Source organism: Urocitellus parryii, chromosome 10, assembly GCF_045843805.1.
Source record: "Urocitellus parryii isolate mUroPar1 chromosome 10, mUroPar1.hap1, whole genome shotgun sequence".
NCBI classification, from domain to species: Eukaryota; Metazoa; Chordata; class Mammalia; order Rodentia; family Sciuridae; genus Urocitellus; species Urocitellus parryii.
In genome coordinates this window covers 25,255,342-25,278,470 of record NC_135540.1, presented here as the reverse complement: position 1 = coordinate 25,278,470, position 23,129 = coordinate 25,255,342, and the positions used below count along the sequence as shown (strand labels likewise).

The window sequence follows — 23,129 nt, the reverse complement described above, 5'->3', positions numbered from 1 at the left end:
GCCCAGCTAGTTTTCTTTTTCTTTCTTTTTTTAAAAGCCTAAAATATCCCTAATCTTACTTTACCAAAGAAGTACCTATCAGTGTCTCTCAGTGTCTCACCTATCAGTGTCTCTCAGTACATTTTCACAAGTTCACCCAGAGCTTAAAACCTCTCCTGATTTTTGTTTAAGGGAAGTTGAGTTCAATTTTATTTTTCCTATTTAATATTCTTCAATAAAGTTTTCTTTCCTGTTTAAAAAAAAAAAAAAAGAAATACCTCTTGGGCTGAGGATGGAACCCAGTGCTAGGCAAGCGTTCTACCTTCAGCAACACATGAAAGTAAAATAAAAATATTGTGTCCATTTATAACTAAAAGAAAAAAAGAAGTACCTCTTATTTTTTCTTAAAGTGAAAATGGATTATTTCCATGATTCTATTTCCCTTGGGCCATGGTCAGGGAAAAACACCCAGGACAGTGCCCTGGGGACTGTGTGCTAGAGGAGGGGGAGGGAGATTTCTGTAGTCATTACTGTCAGCATAGCCTGTGGGAGACAAAGGTCAAGTCTCCATGTGGAGGGTATTCTGCCTGAAGGACTGATTAGAGGAGATGAGACTTGAGACCTTGGGTGCCCAAATAAGGTTTTTACTTGTCTGTAACAGAATGAGGAAAATAAGGCACTATTAGGTATTAGACGTTGGGGGAGTGAGGGAGGTGGGCCGAGGTGTGTCAGAATAAGGTTGCTACCTTTCCTACTTCAGGATAGACTTATCCTTTGAGAATGCTCTTCTGACATTTTCATATTGAAATGCCATTTCTATTATAAATCATTTTAGCAAGTGATAGATAATTTCCTATATCCTTACTATTGCAAAATTCAGTTGTTAACTCTATATTAATATTTTTTTTCTTTTTAATATCTTGATCCTTAAAATCTAAAAGTTTAGAAACATTGCCCAAGTCCTCTTCAGTCTTGTGAATCAGTGGCTCAGAATTTATTCCTTATTTTTTCATAAAATATTACTGCAAGTGAAGAATCTGAATTCCAATTTTTTGAGTATTACTTCCTTTAAGTTATGTTGATTGAAATAACAGAATTTATAGTACTTTCAATGAACAGGTTGTCTTCATTTCACAAATAAATGACTCAGTCAGAACAGTGCTAGATTTTTTTAGAGGGATTCTTTACTGCTTTCAGTGGTGTTAGTCATTAATATTTTATTAAATATCCAGAGAATGTTAGTAGATAGAACTTCTTTTAAGGGGTTGGGATTGTGGCTCAGTGGTAGAGCACTTGCCTGGCATGTGTGAGACCCTGGGTTCAATCCTCAGCACCACATACAAATAAACAAATAAAGTAAAAAGTCTATTTAAAAAAAGAATTTCTTTTTAAAAAGAACCCTCTCAGTAAATTAACGTGGTGTGTAGGTATGAACCAGAGCTAAGAAAAATAGCTTCAGTCAAACATTATACTGTAATTGAGGAATCAGAAGGAATTTATTTGTAACAGAACTGAATAGCCAGAATTTACTTTTTTTTTTTTTTTTGGGGGGGGGGGTGATGGAGTTACCAGAAATTGAACCAGTGGCACTTAACCACTGAGCCACATCCCAGCCCTTTTTTTGTATTTTACTTAGAGACAGGTCTCACTAAATTGCTGAGGGCCTCACTAAGTTGCTGAGGCTTTGAACTCTTGATCCTCCTCTGGGATTTCAGGTGTGTGCCACCACACCTGGCGAATAGCCAGAATTTTACAGAGTTTAGCAGGAATAGATTAATGAAGTCTGACAATCAAAATGTTGCCTTTCCATTTTCCATAATTAAAGGCTTTAAATCTGCCGGGTGTGGTGCCAAGTGCCTATAGTCTTAGGGACTCTGGAGGCTGAGACAGTAGGATTACAAATTCAAGGCCAGCCTCAGTAATTTGGTGAGGCCTTCAGCAACTTAGGGAGATCCTCTTGTAAAAAATAAAAAAGAGGGCTGAGATTGTAGCTCAGTGGCAGAGCCCTTGCCTCGCAAGTATGAGGCCCTGGGTTTGATCCCCAGCACCATATCAAAATAAATGAAATCAAACCATTGTTTTTAGAGGGCAATGACTAGGGCTACAAATAAACCCCTGTAACCTGATAAAGTTATTTTAAAGAGTATCCAGGGTCACTTTGGACCATTGTAGAATCTTAAACCCAGATTATCCCAAAATGGTTAGTTACCATAAGGAGCAAAATAGTTAATGTCTTCATCTACTAGAAGAATTCTGTTTTGCACATGAATAAGACTCTGCCCCTTTGACTAACCTGGTGAAGATCAGTGAGTGTTCTGAATCAGGGTGGAGCTCTTAAGATAAGGGGGGAAATGTAAATTTGATATTGAGCCATGGAGGAATGCAAAAAAACAAATGGTGAAGGTTGAATACCATTATGTACACGACAAATGCTCAGGATGTTTAAAAAGCAATTACAGTAAGTACCTAAGCAAAAAGATCCAGTGTAAAATGTGGTTACCACCTAGAATCTCAGCCTTAGAATCACACTGGAATTGAATTCTGGTTCTGCTACTACTCACACATGTGATAGAGACAGAGTCTTGCTGAGTTGTTTTAGGACCTTGCTAAACTTCAGATGCTTAACTTTTTTAAAAAAAATATTTTTTAGTTGTAGTTTGACACAATACCTTTATTTTTTAAATATTTATTTATTTATTTTTATGTGGTGCTGAGGATCGAGCCCAAGGCCTTGCACATGCTAGGCGAGCGCTCACTGCTGAGCCACAGCCCCAGGCACCCCTCATGCTTGCTTTGAACTTGCAGTCCTCCTACCTCAGTCTCTACAGCCTTTGGGCTTTTAGGAGTGCACCACCATGCCCAGCGACTAGTTTCGTTTTCTTTAAAATAAAGAAATATATAAAAATGTAGCTCTAAAATGAGGACAATAATAATGATGGCCATCTCTGGGACTATGGTATTGTTTAAATTGAGTTAGTTCCTGTGTAAAGTGCATAGACTAGGACCAGGCAGCCAGTAAGCTCATGGCTCACTCTCATTCCAAGGCTTTGTATAGTGTTGTTCTTCCATGGGACCCTCTCTGATTACCCCAATGAGGCAGCAACTCCATATTGTCTGCTTTGCTCTGCTTATGTCTTCCCACTTGAGAATGACGCCTATTTACTATTTCCATAGTGCCCAGAACAATGAGTGACACATACTAGGAGCTCAGTAAATAATGTTAGATGAAAATATATGTGTATGTGTATATATGGCTGATATTGTCATTTATTCAAGAAGGATTCTCAATTGGTGGTGGTAACTTTAGGAATCATAAAATTATAAGCAGAGCTATGCGTCATGGCACACACCTATATTCCCAGCTGCTTAGGAGGCTGAGGCAGGAGGGTCAAGAGTTCAAAGCCAGCTTTAGCAAAAGTGAGGTGCTAAGCAACTCAGTGAGATCCTGTCTCTAAATAAATATAAAATAAGGGTCTGGCTCAGTGGTTGAGTTCCCCTAAGTTCTATCCCTGGTACTACCCCCCCCCACCACCAATTTATTAGCATGAAAATCAAAGTGCAGCAAAATTGATAATGGCAAGGGAATAGGATTTGAGGAAGACAAATAGGGGAGCAGATGGTATCATCATTAGGTGTAGATCATTTCTGTGGCATGTCATTGAATTCTCCCTGCAAATCAAGATATTTGAGTTCTATAAAGAGGAGAGACTATTCATGCCATTCCAGGTAGGCTACTTACCATGCTTAGATCCAATAGAAACCAATACTTATTTCCAATTCCTGTCTTATTACAGGCTGGGGATATAATAACAGGGCTGGAATCTGTAGATGACGACTGGATGAGTGGAGAACTAATGGGAAAATCTGGAATATTTCCCAAAAACTACGTTCACATTCTACAAGTCAGCTAAAGGTGAAGCTCCACTGTTCCCTGGCACGAAAACTCGCTTGAACTATCATTTTGACTATCAGATGTTTTTGCACTATTTTTTTAAGCAGAAAGAGAAATACCTGAGGTGTACACGATACACTAGAATTTTCTGAAAGCAGAAAACTTCTAGGTTTTGTAGCTAGCTTTCCTTCACAGTGGGAGTGTGCACATGGGCTAGGAAGACACCTGGAGGGATTAGCAAGGCAGATACACATGTCCCCCCCCTCCCCCAGGGAGAGTGTCAGGTGACACAGCCGCATGGAGTGGCTGCAAACCCAAGTTGCACTTGGAGGTGTGTTTTAATCAGCACAAATTAATTAACCATGCTTCTTCATTTTTACTTTAGTTTAAAAAGAGGATGTTTGACATTCTACATGCTATAACTATCAGGACATGGTTGGTAATCTCAATTTCATTTTTGATATTCAAATTATTTCTAACAGCCTGAGCACATTAGCCTTAGTACCAGGGCAGAGAGAGAGAGAGTTTATTAACTAGTTGGAGCATTTCTAAGCACATGGCAAAGTCAGCTCACACTCAGCAAATACTCCTATGTTACTGCTTCCTCTTGGTCCAAGGAGCTGAAGGGGGTCAAAATTTCATGTATCTTAGTCAAAAAAGCCCAAACCATCCCCAAGATGCCTTGCTAATGCAGCTGACTCTTCCACACACATGCCATGGTTTTTCTTTGCTCAGTCTATGCTTTATGTTAACAGGGTTATTATAAAAGCACATTCTCTGAATCTGCAATCATTCCTTTGACAATTACTGGTACCCAAAGGAAAATTCATTTTCTTTGCATTACCCCAGTAATATATAAAAGCTGTGTCTTGTTATGGTAGGACATTATGAATCACATAGAGCATCTTTGAATGCAGAGCAACTGTTAAGATGAAAAACAGTGCCAAGCCCCCACCACTCATTTATTCGAAATATAATCAGAATGAAAAATAATTTAAGAGGACTGAAGGCTGGTACTCTCCACCAGCCACGCCCCTGCCAGCTCTTCTTAGCACAATTATTAGAGTAAATAAGAAAACCACTTTCCTTTCATCCATTGTTATACATTGCAAAGCTTAAGATAAAAGTGGTTCTTCACATGACTGAATCAGTTACAGCTGATGGGCTAAAGCCAAATAGGTTGAAGACAATCTTCCAAACACATCAGTAGAATAGAATTTCTTGAAAATGTAAAACACTTTCCCAACAATGTTCATGACTTTCTTCTGTTTTTGAGAAGAATTTTATATGCTGGATCACTTTTGAGCCTCTGTCGTTTTCTCCCATTGCCCAAAAGCTGGGCAGCCAGTGATTGCACTTGACCTGAATGCCACGTGGAGTCTGGAAGGAAGTAATATTTACTTTGTCTTTGAGTGAAGTTCACCTCCAAGGTTTATGGTTACATTTGATTTTGGAGTATGGGAGCTGTGTTTTCTATGTTTGGGGTGAGGAAGAGAGTATAAAGAGAATTCTTGTCCAATTTCACTCAAAGGTCATTTAATGAGAAAGGGATGACTTTTAAACCATTATCCAAACTAAAATTCTCATTGGCAGCAAGCTGTACAACAGCAGGAAGGGGGCAGGACTAGGGAACGGGACATGAGGTTTCCTCTTTGCCTGTGTAATTTTAACATATTGAAGATTCTGAAAACTTATCTCTTTTGGAGAAAAATATCCCCCTTAATGTTGGCCTTCTGTAAGCAGAATGATAAAGTGCAATAGTTGTAAATCTACTTGACACTATAATAAACCGAACTGAACTTTTCCAAGCCCCTTTCTTAGACTAGACTGAATTTTTGAGATTGGAAATGGCATCTTCTTATCTTCATATCTCAAATCCCTTGGGCCATATAGGTTGGTTGCTTGGTTGGTTGGATAGATGGATGGGTGGGTGGGTGAATTTCACCTATAGCAATACTATCTTAGATCTACACACTATCTTTTCTCTCTAATTCATTGGCAAAAAATCTATATTGAAACAAAATCCAGTTATGTGTGATTGCCTCTATTATGTTCTGGTTTTTGCTTGCCATTTATTTCCCACAAAATGTTACCAGTGGGTTTTCATAGATAATTTCTTATTCTGAATATTGATTGAATTCAAGGTGAGACTCAACCATGTTTAAGTAGAAACATATTTATGCCCAGTTAGTTTTATAGGGAAGAAATAGGAATACATTTTGTTTCCTTTCAAGAATGTTAAGTGGAAACTTGATATTGTTCATCTAAGCCTGCTCAAATCCTGAGTCTCTGAATCCTTTCTCATTGTTAGGTTAAAACTGAAGAAGCCACATTATGTATTAGCCTTTGAACACTAAAAGACAACATATTTCTTTAAAAGGCACCCTTGTTTTCATGGCTGGAAATCCCAGGCCTGGAAATTAATCTGTAACATTCAGAATGAAAGAAGCCAGTTTATTTATAAAACTTGATTATTACAACTAGTATTTGAAAAGATTTTTTTCTATAGGGTTATAAATCAATGCTCTTAACAATCACCATTTAAATTTTATTCATTTTCTTAAGGTTAGATAAATATACCCAGAGAAAATACTGATGGGTATATGGGCTAATAATAAGGGAATATGTTCACTTTGATATGATCATTAATGGTTATAATTAATGTCAAATACACACAGGCCACATGACTCATGATACAATGCCATTTTGAATGCCACTGAGTGAATTCTTAAGCAGTGAAGTTTTATAGAACTAATGAGAAATCATTTTCTAGCCTATGTCTTTTTACTTCACTGTAAATATGAAAGGAAAAAAATCCAGAGCCTCACTCAGAACAATACCACCATCTAGGGGCCACTCCCTTAATTGCAAATTCTTCCTGTTAAACTGCCAAGGGGTCTTTGGAGAGCTGAGCTCAGCCTGCACTGTTATAAATGCTTCAAAGAAATGCTTTGCATCTCATAGATGCTTAATAAATGTTGCCTAGATACATGAATGGATGACAGAATATAAAATTGATAGGAGGTTAAAGAAAGGAAAAGAGGCCATGTGTAGTGGCACACGCCTATAATTCCCGTGCCTCAGGAGGCTGAGGCAGGAGGATCACAAGTTTGAGGTCAGCCTCAGAAACTTAGCAAGGCCCTAAGCAACTCAGCGAGACTGTTTCAAAAATAAAAAGGGCTGGGAATGTGGCTCAGAGGTTAAGCCCTCCTGGTTTCAATCTGCCCCCCCACCCCGCAAAACAAAGTGACAAAAATGTTACCTAGTTGATCTGTATAGACAGCATCCTAATGGCAAGTGAATGTGAGGGAGCAAAGGCCTGCATCTGTGCCGGTCACAGGACTTTGCTGGGCTGTGGTGAGACTCAGCACTGCAGTGAAGGGGTCAGGGGTGGATTGGAATCAACACATAGAGCACTACAACCCTGTGCAATGCGAAGCCCCCTACCCAGTGGGATAGTGGGCCCTGTGCAGGTTGCTGATGGAAGGAGGTGGAGTGCCTCTCTATCATAGTCCAGTTGATGGACACAGAAACAGACTAGTTTTTGAGGAAAATTAGGGTGGTGATGAGACCAGACAGGAAGCCGAATACCTCAGGGAAGATGAAAATCAGCATCGCATTCTCAAATATAGCTGCAGAGCAGAACCCTGCACCCAGTGGTCCCTAAAAACCTGCCGTCCCAATAAAGAAGGCGAGATTTTTCCTCTTTGGATTTGGCAGTGAAGTTCACCACCATCAGGTCATCGATGTACTGACACCATGACCACCGGAAGGTTGGACATCATCATCACCACTGGTCACACAACTCCTGGAGGAGAAGCCCTGGCCACTGTGCTGAGTGACACGTGCAGTCCAGATCGGGAACACCACAGAAGCCAAGAAGCCCGTGACAGGGGGGAGTAAAGTCTATTTAGGTTTGGTTCCGGACTGAGTAGGTGAGAAGGGACTAGTGTGGTGTGCGGACAGCGTACCCCAAAGTGAGACAGACAGACCCTGAAATGCAGCAAGTTCACACCTATCTAGCTAGATCCTTTTTTTTTTTTTTACATAAAATGTTCCTTTTTTTTTAACATAATAAGTAATTCTGTAAGTTTTGAGAATTATATACCGACAGTCACTACCAACCAACACGTAGAACTTTGCCATTGCCTTAGAAAGTCCCTCACACCCTTTTCATAAAAATGTGATCTTACAGAGTCTATTCCTCTGGCTTCTTTTTTTTTTTTTTTTTTTTTTTTTTTAAAGTGACTACTTTTTTTTTTTAAAGAGAGAGTGAGAGAGGGGAGAGAGGGAGGGAGGGGGGGAGAGAGAGAGAGAGAGAGAATTTTTAATATTTATTTTTTTTAGTTCTCGGCGGACACAACATCTTTGTTGGTATGTGGTGCTGAGGATCGAACCCGGGCCGCACGCATGCCAGGCGAGCGCGCTACCGCTTGAGCCACATCCCCAGCCCCTCCTCTGGCTTCTTTTGCGCAGCACAATACTTTCGAAACTTACCTATGTGGCATCAATTCATTCCCTTTCTTTTCAATGTATGAATACCACATTTTGTTTGTCATTTTCCTATTGTTTTTAGCTGTTATAAATAAAGTTGGTGTGAACATTGTGTGTGTGTGTGTGTGTGTGTGTATACCAGGAATTGAACCCAGGGGCACATAACCACTGAGCCACATCCCCAGCCCGTTTTGGTTTTTTTTTTTTTTTCTTTTTTGTCTTTTCTTTTTTTTTTTTTTTTTTTTTGGTGCTGGGGATTGAACCCAGGGCCTTGTGCATTTGAGGCAAGCATTCTACCAACTGGGCTATATCCCCAGCCCCCTGTTTTGTATTTTATTAGAGACAGGGTCTCCCTGAGTTGCTTAGGCCCTTGCTAACTTGCTGAAACTGGCTTTGAACTCACAATCCTCCTACCTCAGCCTCCTAAACTGCTGGGATTACAGATGTGTGCCACCCACCCAGCTGATATAAACATTTTTTTTTTTTTTTTTTTTTTTTTTTTTTTGTGGGCACAGCTTTTCATTTCTTTTGGATAAATACCTAGGAAAAAAATATCAAGTCATGGCCAGGCCTGGTGGCGGGTACCTGTAGTCCCAGGGACTCTGGAAACTAAAGCAGGGGATCACTTGAGCTCATAGTTTGGGGCCACCGAGGGCAATATAGTGAGAGCCCATCTTCCCCCCCACCATGAGCACTGGGGATTGAAGCCAGGGAGACATGTTTGCCTGCCAGGCAAGCACTCTACCACTGAGCCACATCCCCAGCCTGTGAAATTCCATCTTTTAAGAATAATGATTATGGGGCAGGATGTAGCTCTGGTAGAACACTTGCCTGGCACGCATGAGGCCCTGAGTTCCATCCCTAGAACTGCAAAATATAACAACAATAATTAGGTCACAGAACAGATATATTTTAATTTTATAAAAAACTGCCTATTTTTTCCAAGGTGGTTGTGTCATTTTACATTCCATTAGCAATGTTTGGAGAATTGTAGTTGCTCCAAATCCTTAACAGTTGGTTTTCTGTTTTGATTTTTTGTTGTTGTTTCTGGTACTGGGAATTAAACCCAGGTTTACTAAACTACTGAGCTATATCTCTAGACCTTTTTTAAACTTTAAAAAAAACTTTAAAACTTTAAAAAAATATATTTTTTTAGTGGGGCTGGGGTTGTGGCTCAGCGGTAGAGCACTCAGCTAGCACATGCGAGGCCCTGAGTTCGATCTTCAGCACCACATAAAAATAAATAAATAAAATGAAGGTTTTATTGATATATATATATGATATAGTCATCGATGGACACAATACCTTCATTTTTATTTATTTATTTTTATGTGGTGCTAAGAATTGAACCCAGTGCCTCACATGTGCAAGGCAAGTGTTCTACAACTGAGCTATAGCCCCAGCCCTTTTTGAAAATTTTTTTGAGACAGGGCCTCACTAAATTGCCTGGGCAGGCCTTGAACTTGTGATCCTCCTGCCTCAGCCTCCCAAGTCCCTGGGATTATAGGCATGTGCCCACAGGACCAGCTTAGCAGTTGGTTTCATTAGTCTATTGATATTATCAGTTTCCGCTATGGTAGTAAGTTACATTTTCTTTTGACAGAATACAATTAGAGGCTGGACCTGGTGACACATGCCTATAATCCCAACCACTTGAGAGGCTGTGGCAGGGGAATCAAAAGTTCAAGGCCAACCTTAATAACTTAGCAAGACCCTGTCTCAACACAAAATCAAAAAAGAGCGCCCCTAGGTTCAGGGCTCCTGTACCACAAAATTAAAACTTATAGCATCACAGATGTTTAGGAGCTGACAGCCGCTATACCTTAACTCTAGGATAGCTTTCGCAAATTCAAGCCCTGTGTCTATGTCAGTTAACTGCCTGCTACTAAGAACACCTGAGGGCTGCGTGGGGCTGTGGCGCAGCAGTAGAGCGCTTGCCTGGCACGCATGAGGCCCTGGGTTCGATTCTCAGCACCACATTAAAAAATAAAGGTATTGTGTCCAACTACAACTAAAAAATAAATATTAAAAAAAAAACACTTGAGGCAAAGAGCTTATAAGGAGGGAAGGTTTAATTTGGCTTATGATTTCAAAGGTTTCAGTCCACGTTGGTTGGTCCTGGCACTTTGGGGCCTGTGGCAACAGGGTACCTCATGGCAGAAGCACATGGTGAAGAAAATCGCTCACCTCATGGCAGCTGGGACACAGAGAAGGGGCCAGGGTCTCAATATCTGCCCCCACTGACCCAACTTCATCCAACTAGGAATCACCTTTGAAAGGTTCCACCACCTCCTAATAATGCCCCAGACTGAGGATTCAGATCCAAACTGTAGTAACTTCCAACAGAGAATCGCCCATTACACAGGTGACAAATGACAGGGAAAGCATGTTAGAGGTTTGTGGTTATGGTGTCCTGGAGATTGATCCCAGAGTATCTGGGGTTCCAGGTGTGCACTCCCGTGCCGGGCTGCTGTGTTTCTGAGGACTCATTTTAGAGGTTGCTGTAGTTGGGTCTGAACTGTCCCACAAAGGACCCTGTGTTAAAGGCTCAATGTCCCCAGTTTGTGGTGCTACTGGGAGGTGGTGGCACCTTTAAAGCAGAAGGGCTGAGTAGAAGGGACTTAAGTCATTGGGGGCCGACCTTGAAGAGGGTATGGAGACCCAGACCCCCTCCCATCTCCCCTTTGCTTTTTAGCTACCATAAGGTGGAACAGCCCTCTTACACCTTGCATTCCTGCCATGATATACCACGATACCACAGACCCAAAGGCAAGGGAACCAAGCAACCACCTGTGAAACTGAATTAAAATATACTTTTCTTCTCTATAAGTTGATTTTCCCAGGTATTTTGTTACAGTGATGGAAAGCTAATTGATACATGTTAAAATATTTATGTTTGATATGTCAGATTTGCTTCAGAATAATTGAGAAGGAGAAAAGTATCGGGAACTGTGCAGTGCTTGATGTTTTACCCAACTTGTAAGCTAAAAAGTTAGCCTGGCAGTCTCATGGGTGCTGGCAGAAGACATGAGACTAACTGGGTCAGAAACAAAGGACTTTATTACAGCAAAAGTCATAGCTGTGTTTCATGTTCATTTGTGTCAGTTCCTGAAGCTCCTAAATCCCAGTGAGGTGATGCATAGGCCCATTGTGCAGTAGGTTATGTTATAGGAGACGAACACTAAGATTTACCACTTTTATAGCAAGTGGAAGCAAGCCTGCTTTTTTTCCTGGGGGAACATTACCTCATCCCTCAACGTTGCTCACAAGGACATAAAGGCAACCCTGAGAAATGGCCCAGGCAAAGAGCAGTCAAGGGATTGTATTCTTGGCATACTCTGCAAGAATGTGCAGGTATGCTCACAGTCTATGGCAGATTGCCTCTCACAATTCACTCCTCAGCCTGACACACTGTTGGCCAAACTTGAATTTTTACATGAGTAAACTACTCTGATGGCCATTCTGATTAATCCAGCCAACAGAGGCTAGAACCAAATGCACTAAATTTGTCTCATATACCATTTAATTACGGTTATTATCAGTAAGACTCAAAGCAGCAGATGAAGGCAGCCTGTAGCATTGATCTCAGCCATCTTCTCCAGGGTCCCAGATAGTGAACTCTAAGTCTCTGGGGAGCCAGGAGGTATTTTAAGGTCAGGCTCTATTATTCGTTATGACCTATTCAAGAGAGTTTAAACTGATTTGCTAGTCTTTGGTATCATTGTCAGTAATTAGTGGGACAGTAAATGAGCCCAAAAGCAAACCCAGTTTTCAATAGACATCTCATGGCCCATTTTTCCCCTTACATACAAACATATAACCCCAAAGTCATTTTAGTTCAGGACTTGATGAATCTGATTTATATTGTCTCCATAGTAGTTTAGTCACAGGGGCTGTGTCACCCAATAGTTGCACCTTCCTTTCCCATATATAATGTTATCCAAGGCCACTCAGATATCAAAAGCATATCAGTGGTCAGGTTGAATCAAAACTGTGTTGGTTTTTGTGTCTGCACATTCAGATTAGGGAGTTTCTGTGATGGCAGCAGGCACAGCAGATCAGTTAAACCACATCCACATGAGTTTTGTTTCCATAGTACGTGGACAGAAATGGCAAACTCAGCAGGTCACACCCATAGTTGCAACTGCCACTTGAATCAGGTAGTGGAATGGGGTCAAGGTCAGTGGTTCCAACTGAGGACAATTCTGCCCACCACCACCACCACCCCATGGGATATTTGGCAATGTCTGAAGACATTTCTGTTACAACTGGGGAGAAGGGGCTACTGGTATCTAGCTCATTTGTAAAGATTTAGAGATAACTGCTAATATCCTACCATGTATGGCAAAGTCCCTTGTTATCTAGCCTAAATATCCATAGTGCCAAGGTTGAGAAACCACCATCTAGGGAACAAATTGTACATTAATTATTTCCCTTCCCTCACTCCTGGGGCCTCAGGAATTTTTTCCCCCAAGTGCCAGAGTTGTTGCTTTTCTCCACTGCCAGAAAATTGATACCTAAACCAACTTTTCTCTAATCATTCTTTCACTCAGATCTTTTTTTCCTGGCAGGCAGCAGAGAGAGAATCCCTTTCTGGGGACTCCCCATATTCTGTGGTCAAACTACCTTGCTCAGGTATGTGGACCAGGAGATGAGGGTGATGTAGTTGGAAACCTCTTTAATGCTCAACAATGTCAGATATCTGTGGATGGTGGGGAGCATGAAATAATCTGTTTAGCTTACTGCTAGGTGGCCTTTGTGACAGAAGGCACCCAATGGTCAGACTGCAGGTGGTCTAGAAGACATAGAATATGACACATTAGTTTCAAGAGCTACGATTGTATGGCCAAAGTCAGTTGGTCAGACTGGAACAGCGATATCATAGTCTAAAAATCTGTCCACAGTGGTACAGCACCATTAGTTACTCTTGGAGGAGGCCAAAGGTCCAAAGTAGTTAATCAGGAACAAATGGTACAAATGCCCTGTGTATTATTGCCTCATTTGCTTCAAGACAAATGGAGTAACTTTTGGCAGGAGTCACAAAGACTGCCATGCATGACAAGAGTTTTTTCCTGTGTGCTTAGTCCATGATGGTGGCCACATTGCCATTGTGGGGACAATCTGAGTAGTGCTGGTTTGATTAGCACCTTAAATCCAGTATGCCTCACCTCACCAGAGAACTGGCATTTACCAGAGTCATCTACATGAGTGCCCTAGATGGTCCAGTGAGCAAGCACAATCTATTTTCACAGTGTACAATCCTAAAAAAGGGTGCCTTTGATCTGCCTGTCTTTGAAGTGGCAGACCAGATGGCTAGGCCACTCTCAAGAGTCCAGAGGTCAACAAAAATATGGCAAATTTCATTTGAAGGAATTTGTCTAGATCTAGAACAGCTTGAATTCTGCCCTGACCAGTAACCATGTTCATCACAGCTGGTACTGAGGTTGTACAACCACAACAGCTTTTATCTGAGCCATTAATTAGATCCAGTTATTTAGGGGCTCTCTTAAGTAAGACCCCCATTGAGCCAGCAAGTTCAATGGCACCTGCTGTAGAGTGGGATTTAAGCTGTGTTGAGTTGCTGTTGCCACTTGTTATATATACCTCAAAGGCCCAAGCGTTGAAGATTTTTGGTCCTCAGCCCAAGATGTTAATGGAAGGTGATAGAACCTTTAGTAGGAGGGACATAGTGGGAGGTTTTAGGAGCTCAAGGATTGTGGATCCCTAGTCTCTCCTCTTACACACAGCCATGAAGTGTGCTCTTTTGAATTTTGCCTGAAGTGGTGGTCGGACAGTTCTCCATTACTATAATGAATAACCCACCAGGCATGCCTGTAATCCCAACTACTTGGTAGGCTGAGACAGAACTGCATCCTACTATAGGTGATACAATGATATGATGTGCCAACAACAGGCACAAAGCACCAGAGCCAGTCAGTCATGGACTGAAATATCCAAAACTGAGAGCCAAATAAACCATTCCCCTTTTTTGTTTCTCAGGTGTTTGCAGTTTTTGTAGTATTGGGGATTGAACCAGGGGTGTTCTACCTCAAACTACATCCTTGGCCCCTTGTTTTTTGACAGGGTCTCAGTAAATTGCTGATAGTAGCCTTAATTTGCATTTTCCTGCCTCAGCCTATAAGGTAGTTGGGATGACAGGCATGCATCATCATGCCTGGTGGGTTATTCATTATATTAATGGGAGAGCTGACTGGCGGACCACTTCATGCAAAAATCAAATGAGGCAAAGGCTGCTGCATCCCAGAACACCCCATTTTTTACTTGAACAGCAAGGAATGTTGAATGAGGCACGTATTGTGTCCAAAATACAAACCCTGTAATAAGGGGTTGGGTTTCCTTTAGGTGTCAATAGGTTAGTCAGCAGGTTTTCCTTGATTGTCATTGGAAATAAGCATTGTGAACCCACCACAGGATCACAAGTAACTTTGGTAAACAGACCCTGAATTTACTGGCGTTATCAACACTCCCGTTAGTGGTTTAATGAAACCAGTCAAAGCATATAAAACTGAAGAGTCTGGCTTTTCAAAAAGACATCACCTCTCATTTAGTGAAAACTTTAGATGTCAGATAGTAGGGGCACTTGCAACTGACCTCTAGCACTGGTGGCAGAGGACAACTCAACTTGTTCTAGTAACAAACCATAGCAGTGCTCTTAATGGAAGAAATCTCCTCTGAAACATTCAGTGCTCAGTTGCTTTGGGCCTTGCTAAATTGCTGAGGTTAGCCTTGAACTTTTTCTTGCCTCCACCTCTGGAGTAGCTGGGATTACAGCTCAGTGCCACTGTAAACCTCAAATTCCTGAGCCACTGGGGCAGGTATGTACTAGCATGCCCAGCCCCCAAAATGATTTTCTTGGAATGGTATAGAGGTAAATATGTAATTGTAGCAGATTCAAGAGAAGTAAAAAGTGAGCAGGGGGAGGTGTGTGGCTCTAATGGCAAAGTGCTTATGAAGCAAGAAATCTGGGTTCAATCCCCAGTACAAAAAAATACCCCAAAAATATATATATATTTGAGCTTTGCTATAGGGGAGGGTTAAGCAGGGTCCCCTGGAAGGGTACAGAAATGAAGGATTTCAACCAGACAAAGTGACCATGCCTCTAACCCCTGCTACTTAGGAGGCTAAGGCAAGATCAAGTTTGGGAACAGCCTCAGCAACTTATGTCTAGACTATCTCAAAAGAGGCTGGGAAAGTTGCTTGGTGGTAGAGTATCCCTGGGTCCAACTCCAGTACCCCCCACACACACAAAAGAATGGAGTTATTTTGCCTATGGGCTGATGAAAGGAATAGGTAAAAGGAATAAACTGCTGGAACCAAGAGCTTAATGAAGCATGACAATATGGTATCTAATGCTTGAATGAAAGGTTGTTTTAGCACAGTCCATCCAGTGATGAGAAGGCAGAAAACAAACACATGCACACACTGATGACAGAGCAGAAGCAATGGAAATTTGTGACTCCTTCTCATCTATTTAACCTTCTTGGTGATTACAGGAAACAAGGTCATCAGCTGGGAAAAAAAGGAAACTGAAGGTCTGAGAAATAAGCACAAAACAGGGAGTGATTAGAGGAAATACAGGGCAATGTAAATATCCATTTGTCAACAGACCTGTAACAAGCATTCTCTAGCGGAATTAAGCTTTGGAGTAGAGATGACTGACTCTGAATCCAAATTTTGCCATTGGTTTTATAGCTGAGAGGCTAAAGACAGCATTTTTTTTTAAATTCAGTTTTTTTTATTTCACATGACCCTCCCATGCAGCTGGAACAGGCACAGGTGTGCTACCCTGCCCAGCAGAGCTTTCATTATTTAGTCTAGCACCAAGTGTATCTGCACCACCAGCACTACCTGAGAACTTATTACAAAAGCCAAATTTCAGGCTTCCTTCTAAAACTACTCAATCTGAAACCTGAGGGAAGGACCCAACAACGAACTGTTTGTTAACAAGCCTTCCAGATGGTTAAACATTTAAAGACAAACCAACCAGTCTGCTTGACATGTGATATCCTCTGCCATGCAAGAAGGCCCTCACCAGATGGTAAACAAATGCCTGTGCCCAAAAACGAGCTTCATCAGCATCTACTTGTTTTTAAACAAAAAGGAAAAAAAAAAAAAGAAAGAAAAACCACCTTTAGGGCATGTGATAAGTGAAATACCATTTCCATACTATTTCTGCTACTTCATGGATAAAATCCATTAAAAATTTCACCAGGTCACTACCAACTAGGAGAATCTGATTCACCAAGCTGTCAGATTACTTTAAAAGAAAATTCAGGAGTAAACCATCACAAATAGGACTTTTTATTGGTCACTATTAAAAATTTGGATTTTAAACAGATTCTTGAACTGGTGGTTCATATCCATCAGCTCGTTCAACTTTAGCACCCGTCTCATCTCCTGTAGCTTTTCCAGAACTACTACCTTCACCATGAAGCTCCATGAGTTTTCCCACTAAAAAGAAAAAAATTTTTGTTAGTTATAGCTTATCATATCTTGAAACAATGATTTGTTCAATATACTATAAAAGAAAAAAGGTATTATTTGGCCCTAAGAAAAAAAATTATCTAGTCCCACCATTTTTCTTTCACAAATATTTCGATTTCTCACTTACATTCAAACTTGGGCTTCTTCAGCATTTTTACTTTTCTAACAAAGACATCATGAAGAGGATAAATTGATTGGCAAGCCTTCTCTATGTCTTTCCCAATGCTGTCTGGAATCCTGCAAATCACAAGTGATGGTGAAATTAAATACAAAAACCAAAGTTCTGGTTTTCACACATGGGATATCCCATTTCCTTTACATGGAAAGAAACCCTAGAGTTAAGTCTACACATAAAACGCCTCACTTAACCGAAGGATATCCTTATTAAGACTATCATCACCCCTTTACAAGTAAGAATAGACTATCTGAAAAAGTTAATATCTTAAGCCTTCTGAGTCCAAGCCTTAATGGTTAACTATCACACCCTCTTAAACATCTGTATGCTGCATGGGAACATCAGAAAAATGTTTAATTATCACTAGACATCATCTGGGACCGAAACTTTTTTTCATCACCTGTTCCCAAGCATTACTAATTGTGGAAGATTGGGGTCTGGTTCCTCCTTGGAGCCAGGGTTATCATATGCTTTCCCTCATCTAAGGCAGGATTCTATTGTAAGAGGAACAAAATAAACACTTACAGTTTATTGACAACTTCTTTCAAGTCATTTGTCTGCACTTCCCGGGTCATAATTTCCATCATCTTCTTCCGGATTTGGCGGACCTGCTGGTGCTGAGCGTAGGAAGTCTTCCGTATCTGATTGTTGCGTTTTTTAGTAAAACCAACACAGAATAGACGCAGCAAATAACCATCCGTAGTCTTGACATCAACATGAGCCTCGATCATCGTCTAGAGAGAAAAAGATACTGTCAGATATAACACATTTTAATGTCATTAATTCATCCCTCAATTTCATTATTAAAAACAACTAGGTGGGATGCAGTGGCATACTCCTGTAATCCCAGCAACTTGGGTGGTAGGGGCAGGAGGATCACAAGTTAGAGGCCAGCCTAGACAACTTTTTGAGATATGGTCTCAAAAATCAAACAAATGGGGGCTGGGGGTATAGCTCAGTTTGGTAGAGTGTTTGCCTTGCATGCACAAGGCCCTGGGTTCAGTCCCCAGCACTGCAAAACAAACAATCAAATGGGGCTGGAGTAGTAGCTCAGTGGTAGACTGCTTGCCTAGCATGCGGGAGGCACCAGCACCAGGTTCGATCCTCAGCACCACATATAAATAAGCAAAATAAAGGCCCATTGACAAAAAAAAAAAAAGTTAAAAGTAATAATGTATACGTTTTCACCTTCCAAAAAAAAAATTGTTCTGAACAAATACTGTAAAAGCACATTTCTTAAAAAAATATTTTATGTTCCAAACTAAAGCCATGGAGAATATTTAATTTCACAGCTAATATATAATCAAAGTTCATAATGAGTGATCATATTATTGTCTAAATTTAAAATACAAAAGGTCACGAAAAAATTGATTTGCCTGCTTTCCATTTATTAAACATACTTTTATTTTTAAAATGAACATTTCCAATCCCCAGCACCACAAAAAGAAAAAGAACACATCAACACAATCATAGTCATACATTTCCAGAAATGCAACCATAAAACCTTAAGGGAATGTCAGAAATAAATGTAACGGTATAATCAAGATGTATCATTTGGGACCGAAACATTTTGTCATCATTCATTCCCATATACAAAATATTCCAAAACTAGACAGTTAGCCAGACACATGTGAATCAATATATTTTCTGGTACCACCAGCTGAGTATTTTGTGTTAAGCACTGTGCTACATGAATTGCTTATTTCACCCCCACAATTCAATGAAAGAATATACTTCTCTCCACAAGAAACAAAGCTTAGTAAACAAAAATTTACTTCAAGAATATAATGGGACATGGAGTCATGATTTAAACACCGTATCAGAGAATTTTCCACTGTTACATCTCCCAGCCAGAGGCAAAAGGTTAACCTGAGCCCCCCTTTCACTCTAAATTCACTAGATTTTGAGATCCCAAAATAAACCTTGGACTCAATTTAAACATGTCAAGTAAAATAGGATGATCATAGTTGGCTGTGGTAGCACACTCTTATAATCCCCAATTGAGGAGAGGCTGAGGGAAAAGGATCACTAACAACTGGGCAAGGCATGTTTCAAAATAAGAAAATTTTTAAAGGGCTGGGAACATAGCTCATGTGTGACCCTAGTTCAATCCCCAGTACCACCAAAAAAAAATAAAGGATGGCCAAGGCATCATAAACTCAGCAGTAGCAACCAGAGTTAGCACATAATAAAATCAAGAACACAATCAAGGGCTGGGGTCATAAAGAAGTGGTAAAGTAGTCGCCTAGCATGTGTAAGGCACTGGGTTCAATTCTCAGCACCACATAAAGATTCACTGACAAAACTGTGAAATATGATGTATTAAGAACTATGTAATGTTTTGAACGACCAACAATAAAAAAAAAAGATTCACTGACAAAAAAATATATATTTAAAAGGACGAAATCAAAAATTTCAAATGAAACCTAAATCTTCATTACATATGTTCCCTTCCTGTCATCACACCATGACATCCTTGGTCATGTACCCTATGAACTCCAAGAAAACTTTGGGTCTCACCTGCCATTTTTTGACCATGGAACACATTTTGTCACGGGTAAGATCCATGCCATGGAAGTTGGTCAGGCAGTTTTTTCCCTGAACATCCTCAGTAATTAGTTTGAACTTCCTAAATGCAACTTCATCATTCTGCAGATCAGCAAGACTCACTTCAAACACCCGACCCTTGAGGCCATCAGAAGCAATTTCTACAAAATAAGAATTGAATATCTGATTAACATTAGGAACTACATAAATACAAGTCTACTAAGTCATGCATATAAGCTGAGATTAAAAATTAAGTTAATGGTAAATAAAGACCTTAATCTGTGTTATCAAATTCATCAAAACTTCAATGACTTATTGACAGTGCCCCCTTAGAAGTTCAAAACCACTTGTCCACTGTTAGTGAACTCTTGCTTAAGAGTACCACAAAAACAACCACCACAGGTGCCAAACCTAAAACCAAGAACCGAGGTGTCCTTAAAGTCTCCTGTCACAGGACGAAGAGAAGCCCAATATGCCTACTACAATACATATACCTCAATTAAAGAAAATGCAAACCAAGTATAAGATACTCACTGGTTCCCTGGGTCCTGGTGACTAATGTTTTTCCAATATTTCTTATATTGAACATTGCCGGTGCTTTCACATCATACCAATCTTTCTTAGAAAATGGATCAACCCTAGGGGGAAAAAAAAAAGCTTACGTTTCATTGCAAGTCTTGTATTTATTACTGAAATTTCCTACACCTTTCCTTATTTAACACTAATGTTAACTTCACTTCCCAGCAAGATTTTAAGAAATCTTAACTACTTAACTACTACCTAACACTAAAGTCAATCAATTCCCTCACAGTGAAATGAGGCACGCACACGTGAAGCTTGATGTTCTGAGTCTCGCTGTACAGCCTACAGACTCTAAGGTTATGGCCACTCTCCTCCATGGTCCGCCCATCACACGGACAAATGTTCCACCGGTAACCTGCACGTCTCGCGAACTCCACAGGTTCGTGAAGGCACAAAGTGGTAACAAAGACCCTTTAGGGTTAACTTCTCAGAACCTCCCACGGGGCCCAAGCAGTAGAGAGGTGCGGGTCCCTGAAGGGAGTAACTTCCTGGACAACAGTTAATGGAGTGGCACCAAAAATCCACGGACACAGCGCACAGAACAGAACACGCCGAGTCGCGGCGAACACTCGGTTCACGCGGCGCGCACAAGATCCAGGAAGTCTGGGGAAAAGCAGGCAGCCCTGCGCAACGCAGCACCCAGATCCGCCAGGCCGCGGTGCACTCTGAACCAAAGTCAGGGCCAGCGCAATCCAACCGGCATCCTCGCCATCCAGCCCACACCGCGATCTAGAGCCCGCCCGCCGATTCCAGCAGGACCCCAACAGCGAGGACCGACGATAGTCGCCACTTACACTTTCTTCTTGGCTCCCTTCTTGCCGCCTTTTGTAAGGCGCTTGTTCTTGCCTACCGCCATGGTGCTGCTCAGAGAGCCAAAAGGACGGAAGCGCAACTCGCGCGAGAACTTAGCCGTACGGGGACGGGACGCGCCGTCTACGTGACCTCTGATCTTTCGCCCTTCCGGCGTCAAGAATATCGCGACAGCAAACGGAGCTACTCCTTCGACTGTAGTTGCGAGAGCGCCCTCGTGTGTGAGGAGGCCGCCTAGCACGCCTTGGGCTCGCTGGGAGACCGTGCTCTGGAGACTCAGGTGCTAGCCGCCTGAGGTGCAGACCTAGTGACCTGTGGTTTCTGTGGCTTAGAAGTGAGGAAGTAAGTTTCCGAATAAAGAGAGGGCCACTCAGCATCCTTCAAACCTGAACTCACCGTCTAACTCTTCAGCCACGTTTCTTCTCAAGAGCATGCACTTTGCAGTCACTGAGGCAGGAGAATGGCAAGTTGGAGGCCAGCCTCAGCGACTCAGCGAGGCCCTGTCTCAAAAAATGAAAAAGATTGGCGATGTAGCTCAGTGATAGAGTGTGTGCCTACCATGCGCCAGGCCCTGGGTTTAACCCCCAGTTGGGGGCAGGGGGAGTGCGGGGGAGGAAAGAGGAAAAGAAACCCAAAAAAGTGTGTTTGTTATACAGTAACAATACATTTTTTAAAAGTAGAGTAAAATCTCTAATTTCTTAAGATTTTTGTAGCAATTCATATATAGATAGATAGATAGATTTTGCTTATATATACTTAGTGCCTCAGTGAGTTTATATATATATACTTTTTTTTTTTTTTTTAACTGTCGCGGTTTAACATTTCCTGGCAAGATGTGGCCCCTGGAAAGTTTCTAGCCCATATAGCATACAGGTTGGGTACTCAGCCAGGGTGTGTTGAATTCCTTTGGCAAACTTCCCCTCTGGGGAAAAAAGAAGATGACCAAGCTAGAAATCATCCCCTACTCACAAATCCACCAGCAAACTTGTAAACATTTTTTTTTATCACAAAATTTAATTATGGTTCAGAAAACATTGAGAAAATAACATTCTTTAAAGAAATAGATTAACTCCAGTTATTGGGTGGGAAGCCACTAATAAGTTTATGCTATTTTTCTTTCTTCTCCTTTTTTTTTCCCTTGGGGTGGGCAGTGGTGTCTCACTTTGTTGCACAGGCTGGCCTTGAACTTGGAATCCTCCTGCCTCAGCCTTCTAAGTAGCAGGGATTACAGTTGTGTGTGTGCCATAACACACAGGTAAGTTGCCCTATTTTCTATGTTGAAAATGACAAAAAAAAAATGGGCTCGGATGGTGGTTCAGTGGGAGAGTGTTCACCTAGCATGCATGAGGCACTGGGTTCGATCCTCAGCACCACATACAAACAAACTAATATATGCACCTAAAATTAAAGATACATAAATAATAAATATTTTTTAAAAAGAAAAGAAAATGACAAAAAAATCTCATTTCCAGTCTGACTACAAAGATATATGTGCCAAATGTCTGAAAATAAATACAATATGAAAGGCAAAAGTTCTAAAGCTAAGGGCATGCGATAGACTCAGAAAATTTCAGAAACACCCAAAGTGGCAACAAGGAATGTTTGGCTAGCATGTGAGGTCCTTTTTAGTTATGATTGTCTTTTGTTCTGTTTAAGGATCCACATGAACTCAATGTAATTGAAATTCCCCTTTTGGTGAATAGGTGCTTCTCTACACAGCTCATCCACTTCCTCATCATGAAGTTCAAGAGACATGCTCTACTGACCACAGTGCCAGTTGCTCCTTCATCAAACAGCTGGGCCCTGTGGTGCACGCCTGTAATCCCAGCAACTGTGGAGCCTGAGGTAGGAGGACCACAAGTTCAAAGCCAGCCTCAGCAACTCACTGAGGCACTAAGCAACTTAGCAATAAAAAACAAAAAGATTTGGTGATATGGCTCAGTAGCTCAGGCACCCTGGGTTCAATCCCCAGTGATTTCCCCACCAAAAAGCAATCAAAAGCACTCTGATCCTATCTCCGGTATCTGTGCATCTAACTTTTCACCAAATACTTTGAGACATGGTGCAAGTGTCTGGCCCGGCGCCTACGTTGTCACGGCATCCAGGTACCAATCACTCGGATTTTTCCTCAGTGAGGCAAATACA

General features: G+C 41.2%; 2 protein-coding genes, 1 long non-coding RNA gene and 2 other non-coding genes across 5 annotated transcripts in view; 2 read left to right on the top strand and 3 right to left on the bottom strand.

Moving 5' to 3' along the window:
- The window catches only part of Sh3d19 (SH3 domain containing 19), a 173,967-nt gene extending 165,884 nt beyond the window's left edge, over positions 1–8,083 (top strand). Inside the window, exons 20-21 of the mRNA XM_026384710.2 lie at positions 3,774–3,892; positions 7,504–8,083. Coding sequence (XP_026240495.2) covers positions 3,774–3,890 — 117 coding nt within the window. The 3' untranslated portion in view covers positions 3,891–3,892; positions 7,504–8,083. The remainder of the gene's footprint in view (positions 1–3,773; positions 3,893–7,503) is intronic.
- Positions 8,084–16,664: 8,581 nt separating this feature from the next.
- Positions 16,665–21,076, bottom strand: Rps3a (ribosomal protein S3A). Its single transcript, XM_026384686.2, has 6 exons — positions 20,969–21,076; positions 20,127–20,230; positions 19,566–19,753; positions 17,571–17,779; positions 16,998–17,107; positions 16,665–16,837 (listed from the first exon to the last, which is right to left on the bottom strand). The coding sequence occupies exons 1-6, from the start codon at positions 21,028–21,030 to the stop codon at positions 16,716–16,718; spliced, it is 795 nt and encodes a 264-aa protein (XP_026240471.1). The 5' UTR covers positions 21,031–21,076; the 3' UTR covers positions 16,665–16,715.
- On the bottom strand, positions 17,383–17,450 carry LOC113179979 (small nucleolar RNA SNORD73). Its single transcript, XR_003300407.1, has one exon. It is a non-coding gene; the product is annotated as a small nucleolar RNA SNORD73 (small nucleolar RNA).
- On the bottom strand, positions 18,558–18,630 carry LOC113179978 (small nucleolar RNA SNORD73). Its single transcript, XR_003300406.1, has one exon. It is a non-coding gene; the product is annotated as a small nucleolar RNA SNORD73 (small nucleolar RNA).
- A 157-nt stretch (positions 21,077–21,233) lies between the features above and the next one.
- Positions 21,234–22,828, top strand: LOC144257222 (uncharacterized). The gene is made up of 3 exons (XR_013344396.1): positions 21,234–21,326; positions 22,136–22,239; positions 22,688–22,828. It is a non-coding gene; the product is annotated as an uncharacterized LOC144257222 (long non-coding RNA).
- Positions 22,829–23,129: the final 301 nt, after the last annotated feature.

Bases quoted from the DNA above. Each gene is read 5' to 3' on its own strand.
- Rps3a (XM_026384686.2), bottom strand. From the start codon at position 21,030: ATGGCGGTAGGCAAGAACAAGCGCCTTACAAAAGGCGGCAAGAAGGGA. The intron at 20,231-20,968 runs GTAAGTGGCGAC...TTTTCCCCCTAG, and splicing joins AAGGGAGCCAAGAAGAAAGT to GGTTGATCCATTTTCTAAGA. The intron at 17,108-17,570 runs GTAAGTGTTTAT...TGTGATTTGCAG, and splicing joins AAAGAAGTTGTCAATAAACT to GATTCCAGACAGCATTGGGA.